Here is a 21,254-nt window from a genome sequence, read left to right as displayed (position 1 = left end):
TTTGACGTTAGAAAATATTCTATTCTATTAAAATACTTTCTTACAGAAAATGGCATCAACACTGGAAACCATCCTACTATTGTGACGGTGTCAAAGGATAGGAGAAAATTTAATCAAAAGGTATATGCAATGATTCCAATTATATGGTAAAATAATAATAATGTTAATATTTTTAATAACATTAATAATAATGTTTGATGGTAATCGTACAATATAGTAATTGTGTATAAAAATTTTCTTTTAATTAAAAATATTCTTAAGATACCAATTTCTTATTATATTTTATGGGATACAATTAAAATCTAGTTTATGACTTTAACAGGCGAGCGACTTCTCAGATATCGGCGATTGGCCAACTTTAGAAGCTTCAGGAGAGGTTGGTTAAAATTATTTGTTGTGTTTTTGGAATGCTTACGTTATCTTGTCAACGCAACTTTTTAACAAAATAATATTTAATCAACGCTACTATATTTCATCATTTAATTTATCAATTAAAAAAAATTTGTTAAAATTTACTTTAGTTATATTTGGGATTCTCAGTTATGTACTATGCAAAAGCTAGAACTCATAGAATGTAATATCATGTATTTATCTATGAGCGTAAATATTTTGCTATAGTAAAATCGAATGTTGTCTAGTTGCGGACGTATTTCTTATCCGTGAAATCATTTGACATTCACACAATTATTTATTTCTTTAATATAATTTTCTTTGTACATGTCACTAACTAAAAAAATATTTTCCTTTAGAAGAAAACAGTTGTAGCAACACAGAAACAAAATGGTGTGATTGAACAAAATAACTGCAGAGAAAGTAGCAGTAATGCTGTTGAAAGCAGAGGAAAAGAAAACAAAGAGCAGAACCATTGTCAGCATGATGATGAAGAACACTTGGATAGTAATGAAAAGAAAAAAAAAGGTAACAAGCACTGATTTATTTTCTTTGCTATGACATAAATGATAAAAGATGAGTGAAGAGTTATTTTTTAAGTTGAATCTTTAATATTCTTGTTTCACCTTTATAGTGAACAAGCAGAAATGGGTACCGTTGGAAATAGATATAGCAAAAAATCGGAGCAAAAGAGATCGGTCACCGAAGTACCATAATCAGAGGGAAAAGAGTGGAGAAGGTATTTAATAAATATTTCATGATATTCTAAGTATTGCATATTAAATTTAGAATTATATCTTTTAACAGAAGCAGATTCGTATAGAAATAGAGAGCATGATAGGCCAGCGTATATTACAAGAGGTGGACGGGGTGGACGAAGTTATAGAGGAAGAGGAGGGCGTGGTGGACGAGGCTCTTATCGTGGTGGCTTCAGGCACAGACATGACCAAGTTTATATGCAGGTAGTTTTATGTTTACTATTTTCTTATTACCTACATTTCGTATATAACAAAAATAATAAATAATATAAATTATATTAATAATGATGATAAGCTAATGGGAATCTCTCAGAATATTCTTTGAAGAGTAGCGAAAGTAGACCTGATATTGAATGTTAATATAGAGATAAAGAACTTTAAATCTCTAAACAAATTATTTTCAATTGACATATTTTTTTAGATGCATAAATTTGGTCTTTTGGATCCTAATTATATGATGGCTTACATGGGAACATTTTATTTTAATAATGCAAATTTCATTAACGTAAATACAACGACGCTTAAGGAATTTCTGAGGAATCAAATGTAAGTTTTATAAATCAGTGAAAAACAAAAACAATACACAATTCTTTTCTTTAATATGTAATTTATATTCTCACAGAGAATATTACTTCAGTGAAGAAAATCTTTTAAGAGACTTCTTTTTGCGTCGTAAAATGGACGCACAAGGCTTTTTACCTATTACTTTGATTGCTTCTTTTCATCGTGTACAAACTTTAACGACAGATGTTGGACTTGTTATTGAGGCGATTATGGAATCCGATAAATTAGAATTAGTGGATGGATTTAAGGTAAAGTAAACGTATATTCATAATTCTAATAATGCACAAATCGAAATTCGAATCCAGCTACATCATTTTGTGTCTTTGGTGAAAGAATTGTGCTAGATAAAATGGAAGAGGATTCGCTGACACCATTCGAGCTTAATTTAAGTTCAATGAATGGAGTTTGAAAGTAGGCCTCCTCACAAATTCATCCCTGGAAAATATATTTTTTGCTGTATTGTAGCGAGCGATTGAGATATGAGTTATCAGCTATTGTCTTTTATGAAATATCAGTTTTGAAATATTATTGCAGAATCTCTAAAATAATTTTCAAGAGTTAATGACTAATATTATTTTTTTTTTTTTATTAGGTTAGAACGAAAATAGATCCTTTGAAGTGGCCTATCTTGGACGCGGCTGGAAATCCCGTATTCTTAGAACCGTCTGATACTTCAAATCCATCTCAAAACGAAGTAATACTCTCCTCCACGTCCGAATCCGATTTTTGCCCTGCTGCGAGACCTTTATCTACAATTCCTATTCCCCCAGTTCCGCGCGTTCTTCACTCCAACCATATTATCCCAACAATAGGAAGGCTTAGTGAATCAGAAAGTATATCCTCATTAATAGGCGACAGTTTAAATCCTGACGTACCGGAGTTCATACCAATTTCGAACGAACTGACAGACAAAAATAACGAACCTGTTGTATTCGATAATACAATCGAATCGTTCAAGACAGAAAAACAATCAGTAGAAGTGAGAAGCATTCCAGTACTATCGAGTGACAATTCATTACTGCTCTCAAGAAACAAAGCTTCGAAACCGGACGATAAAATGTCCACAACAGTCAAGTGTTCTAGTCCATCCTCCGTACCAGAAGTGCAAGTCAACGGAGAATCACAATCTGTCAATGATGTTTGGAAAGAGGTAATTTTTTTTTCGTGTATTATTAGTACCAACATTGAAATTAAATATTCGCGTTTTTTTAATCCACAGAAAAAACACTTCCACTTTTACAACTTATTCAAGATCTTAAATTGAACTGTACTTTTTTACCTAGAACTATAAAGAATGCAATGAATTTATAAAATGGTCTAATAGGATGTTGTGTTACCGATTAAGTAAATTAGAATATTTGCCCGAAACGTCATCGGTGTATAAAAATTGCGACACAAACTGTGGATCTATTTCAAACAAGTTATTACTATTAGTAATAAGTAATAACTGAGTTCATGAAAATGATAGGTAAGGCGAAGGGTGAAACCATCACATAAGGAAAGAAACGAAGAAAAAGAGAAAATTGATAACGTTAAAAGCGAAGAAAGAGAGGAGTTAGACTTTCAATTTGACGAGGAACTCGATACGCCACCACCAACTGGCCGTCACAATGCATTTTCTGAATGGTTTGTTGCTATTTGTTTGACTTTCTTTTGATTATATTATGAATTTTATACATGCGTTCATAACTTAAGAGTATATAGTATTCATAAAAAATAGCAAAAAGTATTTATCTACTACAGCAAACTCCAGATTAGCATTTTAAAGCAAATTGAATATCTTCTTAGAAAGAAATTATAAATAAAGTTCCTGATTTATTTTGAATTGTTAGTACGACATTATATTTTTATTTTACTGATTACTATATACTTCTAAACTATTGTGTCTTTTTCTCAGGTTACTCTGTATGTGTAAAAGTTAACATGTGATATATTGTAGGTCTGAAGACGATGAAGATTATGAATTGTCAGATAGAGATGTCAATAAACTTTTAATCTTCACACAAACGTCGGTGCCTATGTCGACGCGTATTCCGAAACACGAAGGTCATGATCGGACAGGTGACTGGACAACAAGGGTAAAAATGACCCAGGATCTCGAACAAGCTATCAATGATGGATTGTACTATTATGAAGAAGATTTATGGATGAAAGATGGTCAAAGGGTAAGTTTAAATCATTTTTTAGAATATTTCTCTGGCATACACAGATTTGAGTTACTTCATTCCTTATAGTATGGATCTTCGTCGTCAATTGGAAGCTATAAAACTGTCAATGTGATTAGTCAAGAAGATTTTGAAAAAATGGCTCCTAAAGCGCCTAAAAAAGCTAATCCAGAAGTTCCTCCTCCACCACCATCCGCAATAGAAGATATGGAAGTGTCTCGTTCGCTTCCAACGCAGGTATTTTTTCATTTCATATTTATTTAATCTCATTAATTATATTAATTTTGTTCACTTCACATTTTACATTTAATGTAATTATTGTATCCATAGATGTCAATAACTACAGATGGTCAAGAGAGAAGAGATCGTCGTGTAGATAGAAGTCGTTGGAATGATAAATCGAGAAGGGATAGTAGAAGAGGAGTGGTTCCTCGTTTCTTCGCGGTAGTAAAGGACGAACCTTCGGTAGATCCTAGGACACCGCGAAAAAGGAAAACACGACATAGCAATAATCCGCCTGTTGAACATCACGTTGGCTGGATTATGGACGTTCGGGAGCATCGACCGCGTACATATTCTACGGGGTAAATTTACATCGCCAACAAGTTGTATAACAAGCGAAAAAAGTTTAATAACAATTTAATAACTTTACATTTTTATTATATTGTACAGAAGTAGCACAGGAACAAGTCCAAATGAAGGTTACCTTGCGAGTAGTTACGGAAGTGCACCACAATCATTACCTATTTTTCATCACCCGAGTCATGCTCTTCTAAAAGAAAATGGTTTTACACAGCAAGTCTATCACAAGTATCATTCACGTTGCTTAAAAGGTAAATATAAATTTTCGTTTTTTAAATTAATTTTTATGATTCATGAAATGGTATTATCTAAATTAGTACTATAGACGATTAATATTTTTTATGTAAGTAAACATAATGATGAATTATTTTATTTTTGTCTTCTTTTCCCGACTGAGGGATATCATGAAGAGAAAAGAGGATCTGAAAATATCTTAGTGTACATAAATTATAATTCCTTTGGGTACACAAATTTTCATCGTATTTATATTATTTCAGAACGTAAGAGACTTGGAATTGGCCAATCTCAAGAAATGAACACACTTTTCCGTTTTTGGTCATTCTTCTTGCGGGAAAATTTCAATCGTACTATGTACGAAGAATTCAGGACTGTAGCCAAAGAAGATGCCTCTGAGGGTTATCGATATGGTTTAGAATGCCTTTTTAGATTTTATAGTTACGGTTTGGAGAAGAGATTTAGACATCACCTGTATAAAGATTTCCAAGTCGAAACGATACAAGATTACGAAAGTGGTTAGTGTATTTCTTTCTAAAACATCCAACTTGATGCACATTATAGGTTGTTTAGTTATAACATTTATTGTTAACTAGACGGTGAGGGTGTGCTAAAGTAAATGAAATGTTCAGTTGGTACCATAAGATCAATTTGTCTTGTGTGCGGTACTTAACATAGCAACAAGCATTAATTAAATTAAAAACCGTTGTTTAGTTTGAATACAATGTGCTAATATTTTATTTTCCCCTTGTAGGTCAACTGTATGGATTAGAAAAATTTTGGGCGTTCTTAAAGTATTATAAACGCTCTGATCAACTTCAAGTAGATCTTAAATTACAGGAGTATTTGTCTAAATTCAAGAGTATCGAAGACTTTAGAGTGGTCGAGGTAAATGTTCTATCTAAACATAAAAGATAACACATTTCATTAAATAACATTTCTAATTATGTCAATGTTCTCAATAATGTTACAGCCTCAAATAAATGAAATGCTACAAGCATTTGCTGCAAACTCACGATCTCAGGCCGCGAAGAGACGAAACAGAAGTGTGTCCGAAAGTGCAGGTGACGGTGATGCTTCACCTACCAACAGAGTTCGTCGACTATCTGGTGGTTCCAGTACCGTAACGTTGCCAACTTCAAATTCTGAAAACAATTCCGTCGCGCAAAAGTCTCGTGTGGACTCAGTGAATCTTTCGCAGTTTCGTAACAGAGCCGGTTCGTTTGGATCTGGACGATTAGGCCATCCTAGAAGACGGAACGATGCTGGTTCCTCTTCCTCGAATATTCAACGAGATTTAAATAAACAACAACAGCAATCACGAAGCAAGCAAAATTCCGGCTCGTGTACGAAGGCTCAAGAAGTGAGTAGCAAGCCTCAAAACGTTATAAGGGATCGTTTCCTGGCGATCTCTAAGACCGAGCAGACGAAGTCGGTCACAATCAAGACAGATAGCACGTCGATGTCTCAAAAATGAGATCAGCTTGAAAATTGATGGGTAAGTGCATAAGCACTTACTCGATTTGCTAAGTTGGATAAGTGCATCGCTCCTGGGATAGGGATAATACTTATTCTAAGAAAAGAGAAAATCTCGTTTGAAAAAGTAATAGAGAAGTTATGCAGTGTGTTAGAATCATTTAAAAAAAATGAGCACAAGACTCTTTGTATACAAAACGATGAATCTATAAAAGTGTATCTCTCTGACGTTGGGGATCGTTAGAGAAGAATAATGAAACACACTGTAAGTGAAGGTGAAAGACATCTTCGTTCATGAGAGAAGTTCAGCGAGCTATTTTTAAGGTAGTTCATTAAGGTTGTATTTACGGATATATATATTCGGCTATTTTTGCTTATATTAAACAAAACCTTGTTCGGTTCATTCGCTAGGATACTTTCGCTAAAAATCCTAGCAGGAAAAGAGAAGAACCGCCTACGGAATGAACGAACACATGAAGAATCCAGGCACGATAGCATGTACATACATTTCATATTGCCGGTAAATTCGTGTTCGTTTAAAATATTTATCCGAGCAAATTGTTTCACTTGAAGAAATTGGGTTACAGGTCTCTTATGTGTACAATGTGTAGATTTATTACGTCATTACTATCGTTGTTCGCAAAACTTACAATTGAGAAAATATTTTCCTTTGTTTTATCATCGAACGATCATTGCTTTCACATCCATGGAAAGAAATGATTGAAAGATCGAATTGTACGATACGAAAAAGCAGAATATTGAAACTCCAGTTTAATGGATGATCGCACAGTATAAATATTTCAGTAGTCACCAATATAAATTTTTTAACAATTCTCAAATTTAGACATGTTTCTTCATACTTTATTGATATGAAGAAATCAACTAGATTCTAAATTAATATGTACAATTGGCGAATATGTCTTATCTCGTTATAAGTTACTTTTAATATCGTTACATAAAAGTCATCTCTTTGAAAAGATAATGAAGTGTATATCGTTTCTTCATTAAGATTTATTCAAAATTTGAATTGTGTCGGTAGCAATTGGAAGATATAAATTGATTGCAAAACGCATACAATTTTTATGGTCTATGTATATTTCTGTTTTTTTAAATTTTGTAAAACATCACATACATCTGTATTCTATTATTTATCATTTTAGATAGAGAATTATCTTACCATGAATGTTGTGTAATTTGCGCAAGATACTAAATTAATTACGAATGGAAAAGTTCCAAAGATTTGGCTTCATTTAGATAAATTTTTTTTTAGCAAATCGTAGTACGTTATTAGCTATCTAGTAACACTAACTAAACTCTTAAACAATTTTAATACCAAATGAATTGAATCAACTATTGAATCAAACAGCAAAGAGAAAAATGAGGTTGTGTAAAATCATAGTAAATGCGATACTGACACATGGAACAATTCGTAGCCGCTGCACAATGAAATATTTTATATATAGAAGCGTATAAAGTCGTTTCTTTACAAATATGCATTTAAATCTGTTAATATTTGATAATGTTATGTGGAAAGTTTAATACTATAAAAAAGAGAAAGTGTAGTGGCAACAGTAGTATCATAGACATTGATGATAAACATTAATATCATTAATAATATCAATTCTAAATAGAAATTATTTTATCTTTCATTATCAGTAATTAAGATTCAGTTCTATTGCTACTCTTCTTACAATTTTTGGGCTAATAATATAAAATTCCAAATTAAATTTTGTTTTTAAATAAATTTCAGTTATACTTGTTCAATTTCTAATACCTCTAATATTTTTATATAAAATTAGAAATTGAAAATAACATAATAACTAGAAGGTTCATTCTCAGGTGTTTGTTATATTGCATATGTTGTCTTTTTGCTATTTATAGGAATGAAACTATGATTCTATTGTCATTTAATTGTTTTGAACCCCTTTGCATTCCTAATGAACAATCAATTTTTTATAGTTACTGACCAATAACTATCTATTTGTAGAAATGTACGATTACTTTGATGTAGAATTACTCATCCGTGTAACGCGCAGAATTGATACAGTCATTAATTGGTTCTTTGATTCTATGAAGATTTTCATCTGATTGGTTGTGTCAGACACATGAAGGAGTTTTCTTTCTTGTTAACCTGATTGACCTATTACGGACTAAACAGTCAAATAATGTATAAAAGATTCGTATAAACGCAACATTATTGAAAAACGTAAATAAAAAAACGTACACATTGTTTTGTCAAATTACAAAAATGTATTAGAATAATAGATACTTTGCAAGAAACCTTATTTAAAAAAAAAATCAAGTTGAAAAGTCTGTCAAGTGCACATACACTTAACTAATTTTCGATTGAATAAGGATTATAAAACCAGGCAGAAGTTTACATGCTGAAATAAATAAAATGTATAGAATAAAATTGTTGTCTTTGAAGCCTCGTTTACAAGAAAAACAAATTTGAAATAACGGTCGTTAGCTATATGGGGTTCAATTTGGGGTTAGCTGAGTGCATGTGTACGCATTGAATTTTCAAACTCGGTTTTTTAAAAAAGAAAAGCGTAAGCGAACAGATTTTACTTCTTGTCTATTCAATAAGTCTCATTGATTTATTTTTACATACTGAATAACCTTTAATTCACTATATTATTTTGAAACATTAAGTATATACATTTAACGCCAACTTGTATACTATATACAATATTACGCGCTAAAAAATTAGGATACGTAGAAATTATAGTTCAGTGATGATGTAGAAACACATTAGTTGGACTAGATGAAGTTTTGAGGTTAAGTAAAATTATTCTTCAAATTTGGCGTTCTAGTGAAGCAAATTACAACGTTATTATAACAAAACATCAATGAATTCAGATCAATGTTATTCAGGAGAACAAACACAAATTGAAAATTTAATGCACGAGTGGAAACATGTATGTACACACAATACGAATGGCTGGTTCATTCTATACACAGCGTTTCAAATTTCCGTCGACGCGCTTTATGTATTGTCGTTTACTAGCGAAAGAGTTGAAAAGTCGACATTAATTAAACTTGCATACAAGTGCCTGGAGACACTGCAAATCTGTTCTCATCTTTTAATATACTAGTCACACACTGACATCAGTCAATGCATCGCGAATATGTTTTCACAAAAATAATGATCGTAGTTACAAAGGAAGAGATCTTTTTCTTTCTTCTTATTTTACATATCGCACTTGTGTCGTACAATTTCATACTTGTAAAATTGTGATAACTGAAGAGAAACTGCATCACAGAACGATTGCTTGAATCTTTTGTAACAAAAGTGTAACATTTCCTGTTGAACATTCCTATGTGTTACTCGTGTCTCGCATATGAAATCAAATCATCTTCGTTCACAGCGCCTATACTTCATAAATTCTCTGTCATGAAACAAATGTCAGTATGTACTAATTTTCAAGCTGGAGCATTTTTTCATCCTTAAAGACTATTTCAAGAAGATTTCTTCTTTCTAACGTTCCTATATATTCATGGAAATTCCACAAAAGATAACAAGGCTTATTTCCGAACAGTTGCCAAATGTTTTATTTTTTTTTATGTTTCGCATTTTCCTTTTTTTTCTCTTTGTCTTTTATTTCTTATACATACTGGCTTTTATACGGCTTTACTTTTGTGCAGTGTTTTCTGGATTAATGTAATGTTTTTTTGGTGTAGAGTGAACAAGACAGAGTTTCGTATCAGGAAAACGTAGTGGGGATGGAGCAAGGATAAAAATGTTACACTGATCTAAGGAACATTGTACATTCGAGAAGTTCAGTTAGGGTTTCAAACAGAATACAATAGCGTCCGCTTAAAATTGGAATAACCAGAGTTGATACGTATATAAATATATTTCTTCTCTACTCCTAAGAGTAAAAATTGACTTACGTCGATTTCTCAAACAAAAGTGCATTGGAAAGTTCATAAAATCTCACACAATCATAAAGATTTAGGATATAGGATACGCGAATCTTCGTTATTGATCGAAATTGAAAATTCGTTATTGCCACATCCACGAATATATCAATACCAAATCCCTGCCATTCACAGATCAACTCTGGCTGAATAAACACTATCTATACTAACATTTAGTGGAAAAGAGAGATACTCGGGTTTTCCTAGAAATATACCTCCCTCGATAACTGGCCAAATAAAATCCAACTCATGACCAGTTAACGACACACGACTGTATATGTTGTTCGTGTGACAAACAATGTTTACTAATAACCAGACAAATTATTATATAAGTGCATAAAAAAAAAAAACTCGAAATGTCCAAGTAGTTAGAAAGAATTTAATTAGAGACACGATATCGGGCTGTCCAAAATGGTGGAATATCCTACGAAATTTCTTTCTTTTTTTCAGTGGCCTTAAAAGAAATCTGATTGTGCCTGAAGTTAATGGGTTACATCGAACTTCATCCGAGTTTACTTTAGCCGGACGCCACCGAGGAAATTTCATCTGTCGAGTTTGAATGCATGAACTAAGGAATTAATTCAATTTTTGATTCATCATGTGAAATTTTCTCAAATTATCGGAAGCTTAAGAAAAGTAGGGAGAGATCATTTATACACAAGGTGTATAAGATGTTTTGTAGTAGAACTAATCAACGATTACTCTTGGTAAAGTAATTCTTTTAAAAAAAAAGAAAGCATATTTGCTTCTTTGACTTTGTTCTCGGAGAGACAATAGATTTCGTAACTATTTCTGAAAATTGGTGATTTTTACATGTGTTCATAAGTTTCATCAGTGATTCCGTGATAATATTATTTATGAGGTGTTGCTTTGTGCGATAAGTCAAACGTTCCATGCAAGTTGTTTCAATTGTTTAAAATCCGAAAATTGTACCTATTGAAAAAGCTCATTTAAGTAAATATAATAACAGGCGTATATTTTTTAAAAGTCCATTTTAGACTCAAGGACCGTTTATAAATTCATTTGTAAATTATTTGAAACGTTACAAATTATAAGTGTGATTTCTCATTTACGCTGAAAAACATTTATACAAAGCAGGTTATTTTTATCAAGACTGTTGGTACAATCTTTCAAACAATAATATTCAACTAATGTAAAGTGTGAAATAGGGTTAATACTCCCTATGTTCTCTCTATGTTCTTTCTGTTTCTTCCTCTCATCGTCTTCCTTTTGTATCTTTGCCAGATCTGAATTTCAACTGAAAGCTGAACCTTACCAACTGCTATGTTATAATTTGTTTTTCAATTATTTATGATTTTCTCATCAAGTCAGTGAGCTTCAGATCAGCTATTTAGTTGGCAGTATATTTAATCAAACACTTGTTGGCTCTTTAACTGAATTATAGTTAGACAATTTTTATAGAATTGTACAAGTAATGATTAATTGCGTGTCGATTCTTGAAAAACTTAACTTCGTACTAATTACAAAGAAAGGACGATACTTGTCTTTAGGTGATCATTCTAGAGTTCCTACGTCCGTTCGAATGACTTTTGTGCTTGAAATGAGCATTTGACACGTGCTCAAGTCCAAGATGTTGTATTATTCTTTGTAACAGTGTTGGATGATTTGACAAGTAAAAATTTAGGTATTTTTTTAGTAGTGTTTTGAGGAAATGTGTTACAAGTAATTGTATGTCTTTTTTGTATTTATTAAAAAATACGAAAATTATATATATGTCCCTACGTAGTTTTAGGTCAATCGTATAAATATTTTTTACGTTGCATTTAAGAGATACCATTATTTTTACATAGTCTAACTATTTTTAATAATCTTCTTGAAAAACATTCTTCGAAATAAATCGGTCAAAACCTAACAACCCCTTAAATTGTACATCACGTGTCTACTTAGAATTTTTTATAATATTTACATATACGTTTGCAATAACGATCATTCAGTCTTTTTTACAATTTCGAATAATTACGAAATGTTTTGTTATTTATTTTAAATCACGTGTCACTGTCATATAAGGTACATCACGGATATCAAGCTACTTTTATATTAGAAGCAATTTAAGAATTATGTACAATGGAAATACAAATTCAATTTTTAGCCAGCCACTTTCTATGCTTCTATGTCACTTGATTTGTATTCCTGCTCTTTTTTTCTTTTGCAAAATGTTTCGTGAGTCACTCAATATACACATTTTGACTTGATTTTCTGTAATTCGTACTTAAAACATATACAAATTAAGACACGCGTTAGAAGTTTCTGAATTTATCTTCAAGTAATTCCATGCTCCTTTGTCTAATCTATGTTTTCGTTGCAGAAAACGAAGCGATACTTTTTTCATGAAACTAAATATTCGAAAGCTCAATAGTTTATCTTAAGCTTTTTCGCTCGCAGGTCCTTTCCATTTTATAAACATTTTCATTGTCCCTATATAAGATTACAAAATTCAAAATACTTAATAATATTAATAAAATTGACAATTTTTTAAAAAGTAATTCATCAATAGGTCATAATGAAACATATAAAATAAAATCGATAAAACGATCAACTTATAAAGGTATTAACAATAAGAAAAGCGAGTACGATGAAAACGAAAGGAAACAAAAATAAAGTAAAAGATGTTACATACAGCAATTTCGAACGGACGAAGATCGATTAGCACAAAGCAACAGAGACAAAGAGAATAAACGCGAAAACGAATACTAGAAAGAAAAATATGGTGCCAGGAACTAAGCTGTAGACGAACGAAGGGAACTTCATAATTAAATAGTGAATATCTTATGTACATAGAACGTGTTCGTAGTCTATTTTGCCATTTCGTATACAACGGCGTAGGATTAAACTAAAACTAGTTTCTAAGCGAGTGATTCAACTTAAACTAAAAAAGAGCGTATCGCTATAATAAAAAAAAAAAAGATATGACTGTAGGCTTAATCGAATTTAGATTAGGAGTAACAATAACTGTTACTAGGATTCGATCGTCGTTCTTTTTCAACTTCATTCTCCTTTGTCGTAATTGATTTTTCAATTAATCTTGTACATGTATATATATATATCGTGGACACCTTCTTTTGTTATTGTTTTGTTTTAATGTTTAAGCACGATCGTGAAGTAAAGAAGAGATTATATGTATGCATTTGCACGATGACTGGACGTAATTTGTTATGACATTCTTGTGAAATTTGGGAATTTATCTTTGAAGTGATCACGTTCCAGTGGCTATAACATATGAAGGACACTTTTCTATTAACACTTCACTTTTACCAGCTAATAGTATATATACATAATAAAGAATGATTTTATTTAATCTTTCAGAGCCCATTTTATGAACTCTTCATTACTTAAACTTTGTTTCTGAGAAAGTAATCGGCTATATCGATTCTATTAGTAAAAAACCACATCGACTATTTTCTGTTATAAATACAAAATTTAGGTCCAGATCATTATCAGAAGATTTAACTTAACTTCATTGAAACTTTATCTGTGATTAATTTCTAAGAAGTTGAATACAACGAAACTGAGTGAATTCTACTGTTAACGAAAATAAGTCAGTACAACTAGTTGGAAAATATATCAATTTTTTCAATGAGTATCTGAAAGAAAGCTATTTTTCTTTGAATGAACGACGATCTTGTAGAATACTGTAAATAATTTTTACCAGAAGTCCTTGGAGTCACGTCAGTAGACGGATGTCCTGTTGTAAACGGCTGAAGAAAATGCACTACATTGCAAATTCTTGTATTGTTACTTATATGCGTACATATATATTCTATATATATATATGTAAATTACACAGTTATACACAGGATACATAATTTAGAAAAGATAAGGACAAGTGAGGGTTGAAAAGAAGGAAAACTACTTTCTGAAACGTATCTTTTTTATGGAAAAATTAATTCTTGCTTTGTTTCACTTTTTTTCCTTTTCTTCTTGTATCTTGATCTCTTAATTAATTCTTGTATTTATGTATGTATGTATAGTATATTTATACTCATCTTTTCTTTTAAGTATGTCCATTTCGTTTGTTTAGCTGTAATGGATTGAAGAAAAAAGTTATTAAAACAAAAAAAAGATTGTGTTAGTATATGATATTTACGTATAATGGTATATTTAGGATTAGAAGACTAAAATTTCTTTTCTTCGGATTTTTCTCTAGGATCGATCGTGAAAATTAATCTTTGGTATATTGACGACGTTTGCAGTTATTGTAACTGGTTTTTGAAACGATCGAACGAAGTTTCATGAAAAAACGTTTCGAGAAAAAATTCCGTTCTGAATTTTAAACCAGCGAAAGATCGATTTTTCTCGATTAAATCTTCTTTCTGTTGTTTCATCTTTTCAAGTGGATAAAACCACTTGAGAATATTTTCGAACGGAATACTTTTCTTTAAATCTAATTTATATCCAAAATCCAATTTGTGATTTTGATCGATTCTAATTTTGTATATTGTAATTAGTTCGGCGATCATTTTCGCTCAATAACTCTTGCAATTTGTCTTATGATATTTCTTTGGAACGATATGAAAACGATAAGGAAGAGAATACTGACGTTTGACAAATCATTAATTGTGCGATGATCGATAAATCATTCGAGAGAGGATTGATTATTCAATAAACTGTAAATCAATTTTAATTATTTATAATCGATAAATCATTCATTAGAATGTTGATCGCGCGATAATCGATAAACTATTTCCTAGAGAATTTGCTATGCAATAACCTATGGATCATTTCGTAAGGAATTAATGGAAATTAAAGTACGAAGCAAAGTGACTTAAGAATCATACATTCAGAATATCTAAACAGATTAAAGAAACGGAATAAATATGAGTGTAATGAATTGGGAAAAAGAGTATGTTACTAACTTTAATTATCAAACTATTATTATTACGCCATAAGCTTCCGATCAACGACTATCTCTTTAAAATTAAAGGAAAAAACTAGGTAAAACATTTTAACAATTTTTACACTACCATACATGATTAGATGACACGAAAAATAGATATAAAGTAACAATAATTAGAATCGACTGAAAGCAATAGAGGAAAATAATACCCTAGATTAAAAGAATACACCGATCAAGAATTTTATTCGAATTTTGTAAGAAACATGCATAGAAACGAACTGATAGATTCCTTCGAAGACTATAACTATGGTAACCTACTATTATACTCTAAATAAAAGGAGGAAAGTGAATTATTAAAAGAAAAAAAACAGAATATTTAATTTGAAAAAGATCGATGGCATTTACTCGTAATGATGAGTTAACTTGGAGAACGTGCAAAAATGTGAGAAATTAGAAAAGGGAAAACTTATAAAATAGAATCATAAATCGATTGAAAATATCGATTGTGCTCTCCGTTTGGCGGCCTCGCGAAAATAACCGATTTATTTTTTCAGATTTATTAACCATACTGATGCATACATATGGCGTAGATCACGTTTTCTTACAATCCGAGCTATGACGATGATTTTGCATAACATTAACAATTTCAGATCCCATTGAAACGAAAGCTGTTGATCATGTAAATACGATATACATTCGTAGCGTACGAATATTATTATTATTATAAAAAATAGAAAAACACGAGACGAACACGTGTACGTTCACGTAATATGTGTATGATAGAAGATCGTATGCGTGTGCACGAATGAGAGGAAGATAGAGAAAGTAAAATGAAAAAAAATATAGACATATATTATATATATACAAATATATAATTTACATATTGTAGTTGTAATACGCCTAGAGATATTTAAGTAAGGGTGTTATACGTGATGAAACGAGCTGTCGTGTGAACGATTTGTGAATCTTGTATGCGTAGAAAGATTGTAACGTTTATGAGTGCAGTAAATAATAATAATAACAATAATAATAAAAAAAGGAAAAAAAACCGAATTGCAAACAATATTGTATTTTTTCTTCATTCCATGATGTCATTAATGCGTATCTCATATAATTTAGAATCTTTTTAGGTTAGAATAAATTTCACAGAAAATGAATAATAAATTTATTATTTTGAATACTTTTCTTTCGGTGAAGTGGAAATTTTACTTTAAAATAACTTTTCTTACAATATTAAGAAAGTATTTTCAATAAAGTTAAGAAGTTTTAAAGGATAACATAAAATTCGTATCCTGGTTTTTATAAAATTACAAGAACGAATTTTCGACTTTGCTATTTTTCTCAGGTTGAAATAACCTAAAAATTACTAGAAGCATTAATATCTATCAACGAACAGAAAAAGTTTTTCCATTGAACTATTTCTTAAATTAAAGCAGGAAGAAAGGAGATAGCCAAAATAGGATCGTTTCAATTTTTTCACAGAGAGGAACCATGAGTGCAACGAGATAGGGTTAAATTTCTGGCTGCGGTGGAAGAAAGAGGAAGGAGGCAAAGGGAGGAGCGTAACTACGCGTGTAATTCCTCGACCGGAACTACCGTGGGCCATGTGGCGGCGTAGACTGCGGTCGTAACCATAAAGCTTGGAAACACATCCAGCAGATACAAGTTAACCTTCTGCCTCTCCTTGCTCAAGTAACCATTTACTATCAGACCGGACAGGAATAACAACCACGGTTTTAGCGGCCCTATTCTTTTAATTACATGATATTTTAAAATCTGAAAATATGTTGTCTTTCATTTTTTGTTTATCTTTTATCATAATGTAGAAATTGTTATTATTGCAAATAATAAAATAATTGGAATTTAAGAATTATTATAATCATATTTAAAAATTTTCTTATTTTTAAAAGTATTTCGTAGTAATGATAATTATACCAAGGTTTAAAAAATATGTATCCATCTTTTGAGGTGGGATATTGATGATTTGGAAGTCGAAATGAAAATAAAAATTTTATAGCTACGGCACATTTTGTTTCTTTTGATCCTAATTATAGTATATTTGCTATATTTGAAAGATTATTTTTTTTCAGTAAACTTCTGATGATTTATTTTTGTACCGACAATTAGATTTAAAAATAAAATAAATATCTTTGTTCTTTTGACTCTTGGCATTGTCAGGTTCTTTTTCCGACGGGACGAAAAGAATTTACTGAATTAAAGTAGAACAATGCTAAACATCCCTTTATTATAACAGAAGTGAATACGCGTACTAGCCCATTACCTCAAGCCTAACCTAACTTCTAAACAATTACATGGAAAACCAACCTTCATTTCACAAAGAAAAGAGAAAGAATAATAATAAAAACTAATGAAACAGGAAAAATATCGAGCATTCCTCGATTATAATACAAATAAATACAAGTCCTTTATTTTCTTAAATATGGTCTTAATTACACTATATCATTAGCTATTAATCATCCAGCAGGTCGAACCAGTCTTAAAAGCGTGCATCATCGAAGTTCTGTCTAGGTTTATCAATTATATTGTGCAACTGACGTCCAAGCCTCGGAGTTGGTGTCCAAGGTACTTTACGTCCTAAACGTGGTGCAAACAAAGGTGGGAAAATTTGTTCCTCCGCGTACAACTCTTCCTGATCCTTTGGAAACCCGTATGAGAAATATTCCTCACCTGATTCTCTTCCCAAACGGGGTGTGAACTGCGTTGCTTGACGCCTATCTGTTCCTGAAAACAAATTTTATTCAAAAACTCAATGATTGAAATATCAAATATAGATCGATGTTCTTTGCCATTTTTTAAAAGAAAAAATACACATCTTTCGATTCTTTCAAATCATACAGTTAATCTGTGTGTTATTGTTTAAATCTTGGAAACAAAATTAAAGAAATATAGATTTGCAAAAGCATGAATATTCTATTCAGAGAAAAAATATTTAAGTTAGGTATTCAAGTTGCATCACTTCTGTAGAAAATAGTGTGATATATTCCATTATCAGATTAGTAAAAAATTTGATTCTATAATAATATGATATTACCGTGAATTATATAAAATAGAAAGCTACTATTTTTATTTTTTTTTTTTTTGGAAAAAAAACAATCATGCAATACACAAAAAATACGAAGAGAAACTCATGAAACTATAAAAAACGTATTTCAAGCATAATAAATATATACCTGGAATCGTGATGACGGCCCAACGTGACCCATCGAGCGCGTTGGCCAGAGTTTCAATGTCAGAATCGAGCTCCGGTTTTCTGTCCGCCCTGCGTCGTCGCCCCAATCGTGGGCCAAACCACATACCGCTGGTAATATCCTGCGAGGTACGTTTGATGCACTTGCCGTCGCTGCACGAGCCAAACTCGTTGCTCGGTGCTCTGTCATTGCTCGTGCTACTCGAGGAATCTCTACCTTCTATTGGAAAGAGTATAACACGTACAAATAACGATACATGTGAAAATGGAAATATAATAACACGTATGTATATGTAGTTTCTCGGTCTTTGACCTAGCTTCCTTAATATCTCTTCAAAATGCATCACGAGAGAGACTGAGTCAAACATTTTATCACAAGTTCCACATCTTATAAAAAATTTGTCAATTATAAAAAATTGAAATGGTTGAAAAGTTGGAAGAATGTACCTCTTCTAACTGGTAATCAAAATACAAAAACTTTTGCAAGAAAGGAATAATTGTTTCCTAAATCATCCTGAATTTTTCGTTATATTACACCATCAGAGGGTTGTTAAACTTCCTGTATAATTCACAATCGGTAGAACGTACCGTATTCTCCGGAAGCGCAGGACACCAAATAGACCATACATAGCAGTACGCAAATTGCCATGGTCATGAGACGGTTGAAAGACAGAAACGCGACGGAACCGATCATCGCTTCGTTTGAGTGCACGTTATCGCGGAACGTTGTCGGCGAATGATGTCGATACGGTGTTCAGTCGCTGGTTTTATAGGGGTGCAAGCTACCTTACACTACTCTATTTTTCCTTTCTCTTTTCTTTTTCATCCAATTGTCGCTTCCATGGAGTAAACCTTATTTTTCTTCTCCCTTTCCTTGACAGTATCGATTTCATTTGAAATAAAGTTCAACTGAAAAAACACCCACCCCCAACCGGGGCCAATCTTGACGTCTCACGAAGCGATTCATCTCAATTTCAATCGAGATCTACGCTCCTCCATACTTAATGAGGATCGTGGATACGTCCTGGGAGAACCTTTGCAACCACCCCCATATCGTTTCTTTCGCTTTCTCATCGTTGTTTATCTCTTTTTCTCCTCCTATCCTCACTTTCATTCTTTGTCGTCACCGCAAGGCGGAAATGTTCGTACGGATAGATTCATTGACTCTACCGGGATTTGTAACAGGTTTAACACAATCTCCGAAGCTATGCCTCTCTCTCACTATTGTTTCCTTCTTCTGTTTTTCTCTCTGTTCTAACGGAAATAGGATAGTAACTTTAATGGATCAATTGTGGACAGTGGAAAGAATCTTACGTGGATGATGAGTGTATGTAGAGAATAAGTTGTTAAATTCTCATTTATTTGAAATTAAATTATTTAGAATTTCATTTGTTTGTTGTCCATAGCAATAGGTTTCTCCACTAGAAAAACCTACCTTAAAAAACATTTCTTGAAACTTTCCTTAGAAATCTATCACTACTTGTATGTAGTTACTTATTGGAGGTTATGAATTATTAGATAATCGATACAGGAGGCTAATAATTCACACATAAGATACAGTAGGATTACCTAAATGGCGGCAATCTCTTATAGAATGATTGAATTGATAATTCTATTAAATTGACAAGTGACAAGTTTTAGGTTATATACTTTTACTTTTCCTTTAACAAATCCATGTCCAATAGGATAATCTAGGCTAGTATACTGTAAAATCCTCTTAATTTGAACTTCCTCCTGTGCTTTACTGAGGTAATTTCTGTGTAAAAGAATTTTTATATTAGCATTGGTAACCTATAACCTGTAAAATTTCGCTAATGTCATTTGTTCAGCTGCGAACGTTCAATCAATCTTGAATTCCAATAAAATCTCAATAAAATTAGAATGAATTAAATCCATCCTAACAGAAAACGATTCCTATATAATTAGTGATTTAACAGAATTCAAACAAAGATAAATGCACGTCGAATGATTTGCAAATATAAAATATTTATCGAAAGAGATGGAAGAAGAGAAAAAAGAAAGACAAAATGTCACCTATCAGATCGGAAAATGTCAGCATAGTATCTTGGCGTTTTCCCTGTCGCTTGTAACAGATCGAACTTGGCACCCCAGGCGATCAGTTGGACAATCTGTTCTCGATTAAGTCTGTCAATTAACCAATTCAATTTCGGGACGAATGAGACCGAGGAGCATGGAGAGGAGATCGGGCATCGTTCGTATAAAAGCTCGACTGTACGTCTGGCTATCGACACATTTATCGGTTGATCGTCTTGGAAGCACGCAGTTTAATTTACGGTAAAAGCGTAGTTTATATAAATGCGACTAGAAGACTGCTTTTATGCGAATCTCTTTGTAAAGAGAATCTGTATTCGTATATTTATGTGGTATTATAGTGTTTTAATATTTTAAAGTTTTGAAATTTTAGTAAGTATCTTGTATTTTGTTATTTTGAAATTAAAAAATTGTTGATATTTTGGTATTTTGGCATTCTAGTATTTTTATATTTAAATATTTTAGTATTTTGGTATTTAGGTACTTTAATATCCTAGTACGTCTGTACATGAATATATAAGATACCGTAAGTAATTAGACTAGTAACTTTAAAACATATAGAAAGCAGGAAAAAATTTCATTAAGCAAAATGAAATGTAATTATTCTGAACGTACATGCATTTACCGAATTTTCTAGATAGTCTCCATTTTTTTTAACGGAACTATCGTTTTATATATATGTTTTTATATACGAAATAATGTGTTATTTTATTTTCTACAGAAAGGTATCAAGAGGTACTTGAGTCTGAAAACAGAAGGTACTTGTGTAAGTTGAAAAGATATTTTAATTTTGTGTAATGTATTACACATAAATATATTTACGGGATAATGTAAGAAACATTAAGCTTCTAGTATATCACAGCAAGCATTCCCGTTGGGTATTTGTGAGATACTAAATCCGAACACTCGGACAGAAGACATAATCCATCTTAGAGAAGAACAGCATTGTTTACATATGACGCACAGTAGTTTCGAAGGGTAAACAATTTGAACCAAGATTTGTAGCCGTACTAGCATAGCGTAGCTCATTTGCTCCTTTTTGTAAT

General features: G+C 31.8%; 2 protein-coding genes across 10 annotated transcripts in view; one reads left to right on the top strand and one right to left on the bottom strand.

Moving 5' to 3' along the window:
• larp (La related protein) overlaps nucleotides 1-16,936 on the top strand; it is a 30,974-nt gene extending 14,038 nt beyond the window's left edge. For 2 of the 9 annotated variants that reach the window (XM_069132398.1, XM_069132404.1), the window contains exons 2-17: nucleotides 47-120; nucleotides 323-376; nucleotides 750-918; nucleotides 1,025-1,129; nucleotides 1,180-1,352; nucleotides 1,570-1,694; nucleotides 1,771-1,960; nucleotides 2,305-2,862; nucleotides 3,181-3,338; nucleotides 3,652-3,877; nucleotides 3,947-4,114; nucleotides 4,208-4,461; nucleotides 4,550-4,710; nucleotides 4,957-5,211; nucleotides 5,448-5,581; nucleotides 5,667-11,536. In XM_069132398.1, coding sequence (XP_068988499.1) covers nucleotides 47-120; nucleotides 323-376; nucleotides 750-918; nucleotides 1,025-1,129; nucleotides 1,180-1,352; nucleotides 1,570-1,694; nucleotides 1,771-1,960; nucleotides 2,305-2,862; nucleotides 3,181-3,338; nucleotides 3,652-3,877; nucleotides 3,947-4,114; nucleotides 4,208-4,461; nucleotides 4,550-4,710; nucleotides 4,957-5,211; nucleotides 5,448-5,581; nucleotides 5,667-6,170 — 3,308 coding nt within the window. In that variant the 3' untranslated portion in view covers nucleotides 6,171-11,536. Of the gene's footprint in view, nucleotides 1-46; nucleotides 121-322; nucleotides 377-749; nucleotides 919-1,024; nucleotides 1,130-1,179; nucleotides 1,353-1,569; nucleotides 1,695-1,770; nucleotides 1,961-2,304; nucleotides 2,863-3,180; nucleotides 3,339-3,651; nucleotides 3,878-3,946; nucleotides 4,115-4,207; nucleotides 4,462-4,549; nucleotides 4,711-4,956; nucleotides 5,212-5,447; nucleotides 5,582-5,666; nucleotides 11,537-16,430 lie in introns of those variants that run through there. The other 7 variants (XR_011176177.1, XR_011176176.1, XR_011176175.1 and 4 more) reach the window with 7 other exon arrangements.
• A 183-nt stretch (nucleotides 16,937-17,119) lies between these two features.
• Nucleotides 17,120-20,998, bottom strand: Pban (pheromone biosynthesis-activating neuropeptide). Its single transcript, XM_069131611.1, has 4 exons — nucleotides 20,191-20,998; nucleotides 18,745-19,912; nucleotides 18,140-18,376; nucleotides 17,120-17,690 (listed from the first exon to the last, which is right to left on the bottom strand). Exons 2-4 carry the CDS (start codon nucleotides 18,848-18,850, stop codon nucleotides 17,446-17,448), a joined length of 588 nt encoding a protein of 195 aa, XP_068987712.1. The 5' UTR covers nucleotides 18,851-19,912; nucleotides 20,191-20,998; the 3' UTR covers nucleotides 17,120-17,445.
• Between the last annotated feature and the right edge of the window lie 256 nt (nucleotides 20,999-21,254).

Source organism: Bombus flavifrons, chromosome 2 (assembly GCF_040668555.2).
Source record: "Bombus flavifrons isolate JBK064 chromosome 2, iyBomFlav1_principal, whole genome shotgun sequence".
Lineage (NCBI taxonomy): Eukaryota > Metazoa > Arthropoda > Insecta > Hymenoptera > Apidae > Bombus > Bombus flavifrons.
Note: the sequence above shows the minus strand (reverse complement) of the source record. Positions and strands in the feature narration are given on the sequence as shown.

Coding starts and splice junctions, on each gene's coding strand:
- Pban (XM_069131611.1), bottom strand. CDS start 18,850: ATGATCGGTTCCGTCGCGTTTCTGTCTTTCAACCGTCTCATGACCATG. Junction 18,377..18,744: donor CTGCGCTTCCGGAGAATACG/GTACGTTCTACC, acceptor TCTTTCCAATAG/AAGGTAGAGATTCCTCGAGT. Junction 17,691..18,139: donor GGCCGTCATCACGATTCCAG/GTATATATTTAT, acceptor ATTTGTTTTCAG/GAACAGATAGGCGTCAAGCA.